A 15,102-nucleotide genomic window follows, 5' to 3' on the forward strand; every position below is an offset into this window, starting at 1 on the left:
GTAGACTATAGTTAGTTAACATAGAAGACTATAGTTAGTTAACATAGTAGACTATAGTTAGTTAACATAGTAGACTATAGTTAGTTAACATAATAGACTATAGTTAGTTAACATAGTAGACTATAGTTAGTTAACATAGTAGACTATAGTTAGTTAACATAGAAGACTAAATATCATCAACAGATTTAACCCTATAGTTAGTTAACATAGAAGACTAAATATCATCAACAGATTTAACCCTATAGTTAGTTAACATAGTAGACTATAGTTAGTTAACATAGTAGACTATAGTTAGTTAACATAGAAGACTATAGTTAGTTAACATAGTAGACTATAGTTAGTTAACATAGAAGACTAAATATCAACAGATTTAACCCTATAGTTAGTTAACATAGTAGACTATAGTTAGTTAACATAGTTGACTATAGTTAGTTAACATAGTAGACTATAGTTAGTTAACATAGAAGACTAAATATCATCAACAGATTTAACCCTATAGTTAGTTAACATAGTAGACTATAGTTAGTTAACATAGTAGACTATAGTTAGTTAACATAGTAGACTATAGTTAGTTAACATAGTAGACTATAGTTAGTTAACATAGAAGACTAAATATCATCAACAGATTTAACCCTATAGTTAGTTAACATAGTAGACTATAGTTAGTTAACATAGTAGACTATAGTTAGTTAACATAGAAGACTAAATATCATCAACAGATTTAACCCTATAGTTAGTTAACATAGAAGACTAAATATCATCAACAGATTTAACCCTATAGTTAGTTAACATAGTAGACTATAGTTAGTTAACATAGTAGACTATAGTTAGTTAACATAGAAGACTAAATATCATCAACAGATGTAACCCTATAGTTAGTTAACATAGTAGACTATAGTTAGTTAACATAGTAGACTAAATATCATCATCAGATTTAACCATATAGTTAGTTAACATAGAAGACTAAATATCATCAACAGATTTAAAGTTAGTTAACATAGTAGACTATAGTTAGTTAACATAGTAGACTATAGTTAGTTAACATAGTAGACTATAGTTAGTTAACATAGTAGACTAAATATCATCAACAGATTTAACCCTATAGTTAGTTAACATAGTAGACTATAGTTAGTTAACATAGTAGACTATAGTTAGTTAACATAGTAGACTATAGTTAGTTAACATAGTAGACTATAGTTAGTTAACATAGAAGACTAAATATCATCAACAGATTTAACCCTATAGTTAGTTAACATAGTAGACTATAGTTAGTTAACATAGTAGACTATAGTTAGTTAACATAGTAGACTATAGTTAGTTAACATAGTAGACTATAGTTAGTTAACATAGAAGACTAAATATCATCAACAGATTTAACCCTATAGTTAGTTAACATAGTAGACTATAGTTAGTTAACATAGTAGACTATAGTTAGTTAACATAGTAGACTATAGTTAGTTAACATAGTAGACTATAGTTAGTTAACATAGAAGACTAAATATCATCAACAGATTTAACCCTATAGTTAGTTAACATAGTAGACTATAGTTAGTTAACATAGTAGACTAAATATCATCATCAGATTTAACCATATAGTTAGTTAACATAGAAGACTATAGTTAGTTAACATAGTAGACTATAGTTAGTTAACATAGTAGACTAAATATCATCAACAGATTTAACCATATAGTTAGTTAACATAGAAGACTAAATATCATCAACAGATTTAAAGTTAGTTAACATAGTAGACTATAGTTAGTTAACATAGTAGACTATAGTTAGTTAACATAGTAGACTATAGTTAGTTAACATAGTAGACTAAATATCATCAACAGATTTAAAGTTAGTTAACATAGTAGACTATAGTAGACTATAGTTAGTTAACATAGTAGACTATAGTTAGTTAACATAGCAGATTAACATTAGTTTTTTTTTAAAATTTTTTTATTTATTTTTATTTTACCTTTATTTAACCAGGCAAGTCAGTTAAGAACAAATTCTTATTTTCAATGACGGCCTGGGAACAGTGGGTTAACTGCCTGTTCAGGGGCAGAACGACAGATTTGTACCTTGTCAGCTCGGGGGTTTGAACTCACAACCTTCCGGTTACTAGTCCAACGCTCTAACCACTAGGCTACCCTGCCGCCCCATAGTTAGTTAACATAGAAGACTAAATATCATCAACAGATTTAACCATATAGTTAGTTAACATAGAAGACTAAATATCATCAACAGATTTAAAGTTAGTTAACATAGTAGACTATAGTTAGTTAACATAGTAGACTATAGTTAGTTAACATAGTAGACTATAGTTAGTTAACATAGAAGACTAAATATCATCAACAGATTTAACCCTATAGTTAGTTAACATAGAAGACTAAATATCATCATCAGATTTAACCATATAGTTAGTTAACATAGTAGACTATAGTTAGTTAACATAGTAGACTATAGTTAGTTAACATAGTTGACTATAGTTAGTTAACATAGAAGACTAAATATCATCATCAGATTTAACCATATAGTTAGTTAACATAGTAGACTATAGTTAGTTAACATAGAAGACTATAGTTAGTTAACATAGTAGACTATAGTTAGTTAACATAGTAGACTATAGTTAGTTAACATAGTAGACTATAGTTAGTTAACATAGAAGACTAAATATCATCAACAGATTTAACCCTATAGTTAGTTAACATAGTAGACTATAGTTAGTTAACATAGTAGACTATAGTTAGTTAACATAGTAGACTATAGTTAGTTAACATAGTAGACTATAGTTAGTTAACATAGAAGACTAAATATCATCAACAGATTTAACCCTATAGTTAGTTAACATAGTAGACTATAGTTAGTTAACATAGTAGACTAAATATCATCATCAGATTTAACCATATAGTTAGTTAACATAGAAGACTAAATATCATCAACAGATTTAAAGTTAGTTAACATAGTAGACTATAGTTAGTTAACATAGTAGACTATAGTTAGTTAACATAGTAGACTATAGTTAGTTAACATAGTAGACTAAATATCATCAACAGATTTAAAGTTAGTTAACATAGTAGACTATAGTTAGTTAACATAGTAGACTATAGTTAGTTAACATAGTAGACTATAGTTAGTTAACATAGTAGACTATAGTTAGTTAACATAGTAGACTATAGTTAGTTAACATAGAAGACTAAATATCATCAACAGATTTAACCATATAGTTAGTTAACATAGAAGACTAAATATCATCAACAGATTTAAAGTTAGTTAACATAGTAGACTATAGTTAGTTAACATAGTAGACTATAGTTAGTTAACATAGTAGACTATAGTTAGTTAACATAGAAGACTAAATATCATCAACAGATTTAACCCTATAGTTAGTTAACATAGAAGACTAAATATCATCATCAGATTTAACCATATAGTTAGTTAACATAGTAGACTATAGTTAGTTAACATAGTAGACTATAGTTAGTTAACATAGTTGACTATAGTTAGTTAACATAGTAGACTATAGTTAGTTAACATAGAAGACTAAATATCATCAACAGATTTAACCCTATAGTTAGTTAACATAGAAGACTAAATATCATCATCAGATTTAACCATATAGTTAGTTAACATAGTAGACTATAGTTAGTTAACATAGTTGACTATAGTTAGTTAACATAGTAGACTATAGTTAGTTAACATAGTAGACTAAATATCATCATCAGATTTAACCATATAGTTAGTTAACATAGTAGACTATAGTTAGTTAACATAGTAGACTATAGTTAGTTAACATAGTTGACTATAGTTAGTTAACATAGTAGACTAAATATCATCAACAGATTTAACCCTATAGTTAGTTAACATAGAAGACTAAATATCAACAGATTTAACCCTATAGTTAGTTAACATAGAAGACTATAGTTAGTTAACATAGTAGACTATAGTTAGTTAACATAGTAGACTATAGTTAGTTAACATAGTAGACTAAATATCAACAGATTTAACCCTATAGTTAGTTAACATAGTATACTAAATAGGCTACCTGCCTAGTGGTTAGAGGCGGCAGGTAGCCTAGTGGTTAGAGGAGGCAGGTAGCCTGGTGGTTAGAGGAGGCAGGTAGCCTGGTGGTTAGAGGAGGCAGGTAGCCTAGTGGTTAGAGGAGGCAGGTAGCCTAGTGGTTAGAGGAGGCGGGTAGCCTGGTGGCTAGAGGAGGCAGGTAGTCTAGTGGTTAGAGGAGGCAGGTAGTCTAGTGGTTAGAGGAGGCAGGTAGCCTAGTGGTTAGAGGAGGCAGGTAGCCTAGTGGTTAGAGGAGGCAGGTAGCCTAGTGGTTAGAGGAGGCAGGTAGCCTAGTGGTTAGAGGAGGCAGGTAGCCTAGTGGTTAGAGGAGGCAGGTAGCCTAGTGGTTAGAGGAGGCAGGTAGCCTGGTGGTTAGAGGAGGCAGGTAGCCTGGTGGTTAGAGGAGGCAGGTAGTCTAGTGGTTAGAGGAGGCAGGTAGTCTAGTGGTTAGAGGAGGCAGGTAGCCTAGTGGTTAGAGGAGGCAGGTAGTCTGGTGGTTAGAGGAGGCAGGTAGCCTAGTGGTTAGAGGAGGCAGGTAGTCTAGTGGTTAGAGTGTTGGGCCAGTAACCGCAAAGGTTGCTGGGTCGAATCCCTGAGCTGACAAGGTAAAAAATGTGTCATTCTGCCCCTGAACAAGGCAGTTAACCCACTGTTCTCCGATGACGTGGATGTCAATTAAGGCAGCCCTCCGGTTCAGAGGGGTTGGGTTAAATGGGGAAGACACGTTTCAGTTGAATACATTCAGTTGGACAACTGACAAGGTATCCCCCCCCCCCCCCCCCATTCAGAGGGGTTGGGTTAGGTATCTCCCCCCCTTCCCCTTCCATATGCAGTGTTTCCCCTACGTTCATTTAGCAGCAACGGACCGCCCCTCCAAAAAACTAGACAGTCGGAAGAATCTAACGTTCCCCAAACCGTCACGGGGCACCACCCTTCATCTAGTTCTGTTTGAGTAACTCACAACATAAATTATGGCAAAAGGAGTGAAATTTGCAGGAAACTGGCAACAACAAGACACCGTCTGCCAAGAGGAAGGCCTCGAAAATGTTCGGCGCCAAACGCCACTACCACCCAGGAGGAAGTAGAGATTATTGGGACGTGTGTAACCCACTTCCTCCTCTCCTCTCCTCTCTCCTCGCCACTACCACCCAGGAGGAAGTAGAGATTATTGGGACGTGTGTAACCCACTTTCTCCTCTCCTCTCCCCCTCCCCTCTCTCCCTTCTCTCCTCTCTCCCCCTCCCCTCCCCTCCTCTCTCTCCTCTCCTCTCCCCCTCCCCTCTCCCCCCTCCTCTCTCCCTCTCCCCCTCCCCTCTCTCTCCTCCTCTCTCCCCTCCTCCTCTCCTCTCTCCCCCCCTCCGAGTGTATTTGGGCCCAGCCTGCAGGCTGTGTGGAGCCTTGCCTAAACAACCTCCACACAGTAAATTATACATGTGTTGCTGCACTGCTGAGGACAACGGGTTTATCTGTGTGTGTGTGTGTGTGTGTGTGTGTGTGTGCGTGTGTCTAAATTATGAATGTGTAGGGTTGCGGGGGGGGGGGGGGGGGGTCCAATGTCAGCAAACTGAAAGAAAGAATGAACGAACGACTGCATGGAGAGAGAGGTGTGTCAGCGCCACCCTCAGTCTCTCCCTACTCATCACTGAAATCCCACACACACACACAGACGTAGACACATGCACACCCATTCTCTCTCACACAGGAGCTCATTATCCACTGTTGATTGGGGCACATGGTTTAATTACCACTGAACACTTAATTATAACTATTCTACTAGGACCTGGGAATTCCTCTGTGTGTGTGTGTGTGTGTGTGTGTGTGTGTGTGTGTGTGTGTGTTCTCACCAGTTTGTATCTCTGCATGGGTATCCTGCTGATATCAATGGGACTCCTCCTGACTTCATCCCTGAACCAGACCTCTGACAGAGCTACTGCACACATCACGTGGGCCCACCTACACACACACAAACACACACTTTCATTATTTTATCCCAAAATCACATTACAGTCAAGAAGGATTGAAACTTCAAAAAGGCACAGATAGAAAAAATAGCAAAAGTGTCTAAAAAAAGACAGTCAGACCTTTACCGTAATAACGACACAAAGACAGTCAGACCTTTACCGTAATAACGACACAAAGACAGTCAGACCTTTACCGTAATAACGACACAAAGACAGTCAGACCTTTACCGTAATAACGACACAAAGACAGTCAGACCTTTACCGTAATAACGACACAAAGACAGTCAGACCTTTACCGTAATAACGACACAAAGACAGTCAGACCTTTACCGTAATAACGACACAAAGACAGTCAGACCTTTACCGTAATAACGACACAAAGACAGTCAGACCTTTACCGTAATAACGACACAAAGACAGTCAGACCTTTACCGTATTAACGACACAAAGACAGTCAGACCTTTACCGTATTAACGACACAAAGAACAAAGACAGTCAGACCTTTACCGTATTAACGACACAAAGACAGTCAGACCTTTACCGTATTAACGACAAAGACAGTCAGACCTTTACCGTATTAACGACACAAAGACAGTCAGACCTTTACCGTATTAACGACACAAAGACAGTCAGACCTTTACCGTATTAACGACACAAAGACAGTCAGACCTTTACCACAGTAACGACACAAAAACCAATCTACTGGAACTAATGGGCCATTCATGATAACTAAGGGGCCAGTCATAATAATTAACGGGCCAGTCATAATAACTAACGGACCATTCATAAAACCTAACGGGCCATTCATAATAACGAACGGGCCATTCATAATAACGAACGGGCCATTCATAATAACGAACGGGCCATTCATAATAACGAACGGGCCATTCATAATAACGAACGGGCCATTCATAATAACGAATGGGCCATTCATAATAACGAATGGGCCATTCATAATAATGAATGGGCCATTCATAATAACTAACGGGCCATTCATAATAACTAACGGGCCAGTCATAATAACTAACGGGCCAGTCATAATAACTAACGGACCATTCATAAAACCTAATGGGCCATTCATAATAACTAACGGGCCAGTCATAATAACTAACGGGCCATTCATAAAACCTAATGGGCCATTCATAATAACTAACGGGCCATTCATAATAACCAACAGGCCATTCATAATAACTAACGGGCCATTCATAATAACTAACGGGCCATTAATAAATTGTCCTTGCTTGTCATCTGTAGTTCTCTTCAGAGCTCCTCCTCTCAGATTACACAGACAACACTCCTGGGAAAGAGAGAGAAAGAAGAGGGAGAGGGAGATTACATCCACCCATTTCAATCATGAATAAATATTCACAGACTCATCAAAATCAACAACATCTATTAGAGTGACGTCATAAAGAAGAAACAAATCTGATTGGCTACTTACAGCCGTCAAGGTTCCGTCCGCACAGCGATCACACGACCAGTCCTCTCTGACATCATCGGCGGCAACGCCATAGCAACCTAGCGGGTGACGATACAGGACAGGAGCATAAAAACACAGAACGCAACCACACATTATCCCGTCGCAACAGATCCTATCTCCTCTGACACAGTCTACATGGGGAAGACCACATGTTCAGTCAGAGGAAATAGTAACTGCTGAAAATAGAATGTTCCGTATTCACTACAATACAGACTGCCAGAAAGAGAACACTACAATACAGACTGCCAGAAAGAGAACATTCCATATTCACTACAATACAGACTTCCAGAAAGAGAACATTCCATATTCACTACAATACAGACTGCCAGAAAGAGAACGTTCCATATTCACTACAATACAGACTGCCAGAAAGAGAACACTACAATACAGACTGCCAGAGAGAGAACGTTCCATATTCACTACAATACAGACTGCCAGAAAGAGAACGTTCCATATTCAATACAGACTGCCAGAAAGAGAACATTCCATATTCACTACAATACAGACTGCCAGAAAGAGAACGTTCCATATTCACTACAATACAGACTGCCAGAAAGAGAACATTCCATATTCACTACAATACAGACTGCCAGAAAGAGAACATTCCATATTCACTACAATACAGACTGCCAGAGAGAGAACGTTCCATATGCACTACAATACAGACTGGCCGAAAGAGAACACTACAATACAGACTGCCAGAAAGAGAACATTCCATATTCACTACAATACAGACTGCCAGAAAGAGAATATTCCATATTCACTACAATACAGACTGCCAGAAAGAGAATATTCCATATTCAATACAGACTGCCAGAAAGAGAACATTCCATATTCACTACAATACAGACTGCCAGAAAGAGAACATTCCATATTCACTACAATACAGACTACCAGAAAGAGAACATTCCATATTCACTACAATACAGACTGTCAGAAAGAGAACATTCCATATTCACTACAATACAGACTGTCAGAAAGAGAACATTCCATATTCAATACAGAATGCCAGAAAGAGAACATTCCATATTCACTACAATACAGACTGTCAGAAAGAGAACATTCCATATTCAATACAGACTGCCAGAAAGAGAACATTCCATATTCAATACAGACTGCCAGAAAGAGAACATTCCATATTCAATACAGACTGCCAGAAAGAGAACATTCCATATACAATACAGACTGCCAGAAAGAGAACATTCATAATGACAGGATTGCATTAACATGACACGTTGGATCAGCATCACTCACTAACAGGCTATGCTAACCAGTCTGTGGCACAGATGGTATGGAGACAGGACACGAAAGAGTGTGTGTCTGTGTCTGTCTGAGTGTGTGTGTGTGTCTGTCTGTGTGTGTGTCTGTCTGTGTGTCTGAGTGTGTGTGTGTGTCTGTCTGTGTGTGTGTCTGTCTGTGTGTCTGAGTGTGTGTGTGTGTGTGTGTCTGTCTGTGTGTCTGAGTGTCTGTCTGCGTGTGTGTCTTCTGTGTGTTTTCTGTGTACTTTCCCTTCTCCAATCATCTTCTATTCATCATCGAACCAAAACAGACAGTCAGACTCCTTTCAAAGGTTCAAATTACAGACACACCATACCATATCTTCCTGTGTGTGTGTGTGTGTGGTATTGTCAGGAAAAGTTGTACAGGATGTGTGTAGTGAGACGAAACAATGCACAAGCTGACGAGAGAAATACAAGTAACGAGATAGAGAGAGACAGAGACAGAGACAGAGAGAGAGAGAGAGAGAGAGAGAGAGACAGAGAGAGACAGAGACAAAGAGAGAGAGACAGAGACAGAGAGAGAGAGACAGAGAGAGAGAGAGACAGAGAGACAGAGAGAGAGAGAGACAGAGAGAGAGAGACACAGAGAGAGAGAGACACAGAGAGAGAGAGAGACAGAGAGAGAGAGAGACAGAGAGAGAGAGACACAGAGAGAGAGAGACACAGAGAGAGACAGAGAGAGAGACACAGAGAGAGACAGAGAGAGAGACAGAGAGAGAGACAGAGACGCATGCTTTGTACTCAGTGAACTTTTTCCACCAGAGCTCGGAACATGGAGCACACACGCACACCCAATTCCCTCCACCCCCTTCCCTCCACCCCCTTCTCTCCCTACTCACTAGCGTGAACCTGTAGACAGCACCCCTGACAGGAGATCAGCGGGCTGGTGCCGTCCTCCTGCAGCAGGGCGTTGGTGGGGGTAGGGGGGCACGTCTGCTCCCTGTAGCTGAAACAGATCTCTGGTAGCAGGGGCTTGCTCCTCCTCAGACCCCCTGGTCCTCCTCTAGTCCTGGAGGTGGTGGGAGACGGGGGAGGGGAGGAGGGGAGAGGGGAGGAGGGGACGGGCTTGAGGCGGTCAGCTCTGTCCTCAGGCTGGGGGGGGGGGGACGGAGACAGATTAGAAGGAGAGTTTGAGGTAGTGATATGGCTCTGTGCTGGAGTGTTGATTACAGTCGCGTGGCTTGTCCATGGTGGTAGGAGTAGACTGTCAAAACGGTTACTGAAACTAGTCGCCTCCTACACAGTGTGTGTCTCTGTGTGTGTGTGTGTGTCTCTGTGTGTGTGTGTGTGTGTGTGTGTGTGTGTCTGTCTGTCTCTGTGTGTCTGTCTCTGTGTGTGTGTCTGTCTCTGTGTCTGTCTGTCTCTGTGTCTGTCTGTCTCTGTGTCTGTCTGTCTCTGTGTCTGTCTGTCTCTGTGTGTGTCTGTCTCTGTGTGTGTCTGTCTCTGTGTGTGTCTGTCTCTGTGTGTGTCTGTCTCTGTGTGTGTGTGTGTGTCTGTCTCTGTGTGTGTCTGTCTCTGTGTGTGTCTGTCTCTGTGTGTGTCTGTCTCTGTGTGTGTCTGTCTCTGTGTGTGTCTGTCTCTGTGTGTGTCTGTCTCTGTGTGTCTGTCTCTGTGTGTGTGCCTGTCTCTGTGTGTGTGCGTGTGTGTGTACCTGGTAGTAGGGCATAAACAGTGTGCAGACAGCGCAGTGCGGCAACATCTTGGCTGCGTTAGCGTTGTACTCTCTCTCCGCCGTGAAGTAACACTTCCTGTTCTGCCACAGGAAGAGGAGGGGCTTAGCCCATGGCTCAGCCTCCTGCTCCTCCCCCTCCAAAGACGCTTCCGGGGGTTCTGGGTAAAAAATAAAACGGGACTGATCTGTGGCGGAGTTAAAGAAACTCGACTGTTGAACCAACAGACTTGATGCTGATGCTTTTAGTAACAGTTTACATGGGAGTCGTTTAGTGAGTCATTTAGCAGACTCTCTTCTCTAGAGACTGACAGTAGTGAGTCGTTTAGTGAGTCAGACTCTTATCCAGAGACACTTACCGTAAGTGAGTCATTTAGCAGACTCGCTTATCCAGAGAGACTGACAGTAGGGAGTCATTTAGCAGACTCTCTTATCCAGAGAGACTTACAGTAGGGAGTCATTTAGCAGACTCTCTGATCCAGAGAGACTGACAGTAAGTGAGTCATTTAGCAGACTCTCTTATCCAGAGAGACTGACAGTAGAAAGTCATTTAGCAGACTCTCTTATCCAGAGAGACTGACAGTAGGGAGTCATTTAGCAGACTCTCTTATCCAGAGAGACTGACAGTAGGGAGTCATTTAGCAGACTCTCTTATCCAGAGAGACTGACAGTTGGGAGTCATTTAACAGACTCTCTTATCCAGAGAGACTTACAGGTGTCATTCTGGGTCGTTCTGGGTTGTTTGGGGTTGTCATTCTGGGTTGTTTGAGGTTGTCATTCTGGGTCGTTCTCGGTGGTTTGGGGTTGTCATTCTGGGTCGTTTGGGGTTGTCATTCTGGGTTGTTTGGGGTTGTCATTCTGGGTCGTTCTGGGTTGTTTGGGGTTGTCATTCTGGGTCGTTTGGGGTTGTCATTCTGGGTCGTCGTTCTGGGTTGTTTGGGGTTGTCATTCTGGGTCGTTTGGGGTTGTCATTCTGGGTCGTCATTCTGGGTCGTTTGGGGTTATCGTTCTGGGTCGTTTGGGGTTATCGTTCTGGGTCGTTTGGGGTTGTTATTCTGGGTCGTTCGGGGTTGTCATTCTGGGTCGTTCTGGGTTGTTTGGGATTGTCATTCTGGGTCGTTTGGGGTTGTCATTCTGGGTCGTCGTTCTGGGTTGTTTGGGGTTGTCATTCTGGGTCGTTTGGGGTTGTCATTCTGGGTCGTCATTCTGGGTCGTTTGGGGTTATCGTTCTGGGTCGTTTGGGGTTATCGTTCTGGGTCGTTTGGGGTTGTTATTCTGGGTCGTTCGGGGTTGTCATTCTGGGTCGTTCTGGGTTGTTTGGGGTTGTCATTCTGGGTTGTTTGGGGTTGTCATTCTGGATCTTTTGTTATAGCTGTTTTGGGGTAGTCATTCTAGATCGTTTGGGGTAGCTGTACTTTATCATGTTTGAATGGGACTTCATGTCGTCCTTGAAAATCTAAATGCGTATTTAACTGACTTGCCTGGTTACATATAAAATATTAACACTGTTAATGGACTAACAGGGAATGTTGGGTTAAACATAACTTATTAACACTGTTAATGGACTAACAGGGAATATTGGGTTAAATATAACATATTAACACTGTTAATGGACTAACAGGGACTGTTGGGTTAAACATAACATATTAACACTGTTAATGGACTAACAGGGAATGTTGGGTTAAATATAACATATTAACACTGTTAATGGACTAACAGGGAATGTTGGGTTTTAATATAACATATTAACACTGTTAATGGACTAACAGGGACTGTTGGGTTAAACATAACATATTAACACTGTTAATGGACTAACAGGGAATGTTGGGTTAAATATAACATATTAACACTGTTAATGGACTAACAGGGAATGTTGGGTTAAATATAACATATTAACACTGTTAATGGACTAACAGGGAATGTTGGGTTAAATATATCATATTAACACTGTTAATGGACTAACAGGGAATGTTGGGTTAAATATAACATATTAACACTGTTAATGGACTAACAGGGAATGTTGGGTTAAATATAACATATTAACACTGTTAATGGACTAACAGGGAATGTTGGGTTAAATATAACATATTAACACTGTTAATGGACTAACAGGGAATGTTGGGGTAAATATAACATATTAACACTGTTAATGGACTAACAGGGAATGTTGGGTTAAATATAACATATTAACACTGTTAATGGACTAACAGGGAATGTTGGGTTAAATATAACATATTAACACTGTTAATGGACTAACAGGGAATGTTGGGTTAAATATAACATATTAACACTGTTAATGGACTAACAGGGAATGTTGGGTTAAATATAACATATTAACACTGTTAATGGACTAACAGGGAATGTTGGGTTAAATATAACATATTAACACTGTTAATGGACTAACAGGGAATGTTGGGTTAAATATAACATATTAACACTGTTAATGGACTAACAGGGAATGTTGGGTTAAATATAACATATTAACACTGTTAATGGACTAACAGGGAATGTTGGGTTAAATATAACATATTAACACTGTTAATGGACTAACAGGGACTGTTGGGTTAAATATAACATATTAACACTGTTAATGGACTAACAGGGAATGTTGGGTTAAATATAACATATTAACACTGTTAATGGACTAACAGTGAATGTTGGGGTAAATATAACATATTAACACTGTTAATGGACTAACAGGGAATATTGGGTTTTAATATCATATGTTGGGTTTAGTTTGTTAGTTTCGGGGGTGTGGCTTAATATTGTAATCTTGACTTCTGTAGGATGCTTACTCTATATAATAATCTGTTTCGGGGGTGTGGCTTAATATTGTAATCTTGACTTCTGTAGGATGCTTACTCTATATAATAATCTGTTTCGGGGGTGTGGCTTAATATTGTAATCTTGACTTCTGTAGGATGCTTACTCTAGATAATAATCTATTTCAAGAACTGTATATAATGTCCAATAAAAATATGTTTAAAAAAACCTGTCAATGGACAGTTAATGAATGGACATATTAATGTCAGTTGTTCTTAAAAGGGTCGTTCACAAGGAAGTAAAACAGTTTGATGTTGCTTCTATCCAGGTAACAATGTTAAAGAGTGGGAGTCGTTCATAAGGAAGTAAAACAGTTTGAAGTTGCTTCTATCCAGGTAACAATGTTAAAGAGTGGGAGTCGTTCACAAGGAAGTAAAACAGTTTGATGTTGCTTCTATGCAGGTAACAATGTTAAAGAGTGGGAGTCGTTCATAAGGAAGTAAAACAGTTTGAAGTTGCTTCTATCCAGGTAACAATGTTAAAGAGTGGGAGTCGTTCATAAGGAAGTAAAACAGTTTGAAGTTGCTTCTATCCAGGTAACAATGTTAAAGAATGTGGCTAGCATTCCTGAGGCTAAACTCATCGGTAAACCTACCGTCATCAAAAACCTTCCCTGTGTGTATGTGAGAGTGAGAGAGTGAGAGAGAGTGAGAGAGAGTGAGAGAGAGAGTGTGTGTGAGTGTGTGTGTGTGTGAGTGCCTACCGTCGTCGCTGACAGCCTGTTGTTTGACAGTGGAGGGCACGGCCCGGGCGGTGGGCTTCCTCAGAGGGCGACGCCAGCTCTTACTGGTTCTCTTCGCCAGCGGAGCAGCAGGGTACTGGGAAAGACAGGGGGTCAAATGTCATTGGTGTGTGTGTGGTGCAGCAGGGTACTGGGAAAGACAGGGGGTCAAATGTCATTGGTGTGTGTATGGAGCAGCAGGGTACTGGGAAAGACAGGGGGTCAAATGTCATTGGTGTGTGTGTGGTGCAGCTGGATACTGGAAGAGAACAGTGGTCAGGGTTCAAAGTTTAAAGGTGTCGTTGCCCCCCCAAATGACACCCTATTCCATAGTGCACCACATTGACCGGGGCCCATAGGGGAGTAAATTGGCTAGGGCCCCAATAGGGATATTTTGACAGGGGCCCCAATAGGGATATTTTGACCGGGGCCCCAATAGGGATATTTTGACAGGGGCCCCAATAGGGATATTTTGACCGGGGCCCCAATAGGGATATTTTGCCCGAGGCCCGAATAGGGATATTTTGACCTGGGCCCCAATAGGGATATTTTGACCTGGGCCCCAATAGGGATATTTTGACCTGGGCCCCAATAGGGATATTTTGACCTGGGCCCCAATAGGGATATTTTGACCTGGGCCCCAATAGGGATATTTTGACCTGGGCCCCAATAGGGATATTTTGACCTGGGCCCCAATAGGGATATTTTGACCTGGGCCCCAATAGGGATATTTTGACTGGGGCCCGAATAGGGATATTTTGACCTGGGCCCCAATAGGGATATTTTGACCTGGGCCCCAATAGGGATATTTTGACCTGGGCCCCAATAGGGATATTTTGACTGGGGCCCGAATAGGGATATTTTGACCTGGGCCCCAATAGGGATATTTTGACCTGGGCCCCAATAGGGATATTTTGACCTGGGCCCCAATAGGGATATTTTGACCTGGGCCCCAATAGGGATATTTTGACCTGGGCCCCAATAGGGATATTTTGACCTGGGCCCCAATAGGGATATTTTGACCGGGGCCCGAATAGGGATATTTTGACTAAGCCCCTGTTCAAAATGAATGCCCTATATAGGGAACAGGGTGCCAATTGGGACAAACCTAAGGTCGCCGTG

At 40.4% G+C, this 15,102-nt stretch overlaps 1 protein-coding gene across 10 annotated transcripts in view; it reads right to left on the bottom strand.

The window, feature by feature from the left end:
- LOC149980500 (lysine-specific demethylase 4C-like) overlaps positions 1-15,102 on the bottom strand; it is a 54,869-nt gene that overhangs the window by 15,821 nt on the left and 23,946 nt on the right. For all 10 annotated transcript variants that reach the window (XM_090188113.1, XM_090188112.1, XM_090188108.1 and 7 more), the window contains exons 12-17: positions 13,963-14,077; positions 10,419-10,597; positions 9,607-9,859; positions 7,449-7,525; positions 7,249-7,304; positions 5,891-5,999 (exon numbers count right to left, since the gene is read on the bottom strand). In XM_090188113.1, the coding sequence (XP_090044239.1) occupies positions 5,891-5,999; positions 7,249-7,304; positions 7,449-7,525; positions 9,607-9,859; positions 10,419-10,597; positions 13,963-14,077 (789 nt within the window). The remainder of the gene's footprint in view (positions 1-5,890; positions 6,000-7,248; positions 7,305-7,448; positions 7,526-9,606; positions 9,860-10,418; positions 10,598-13,962; positions 14,078-15,102) is intronic.

The sequence above is a fragment of the Oncorhynchus mykiss genome, chromosome 10 (assembly GCF_057628025.1).
Source record: "Oncorhynchus mykiss isolate SJ-2025 chromosome 10, ASM5762802v1, whole genome shotgun sequence".
In the NCBI taxonomy this organism is placed as follows: Eukaryota; Metazoa; Chordata; class Actinopteri; order Salmoniformes; family Salmonidae; genus Oncorhynchus; species Oncorhynchus mykiss.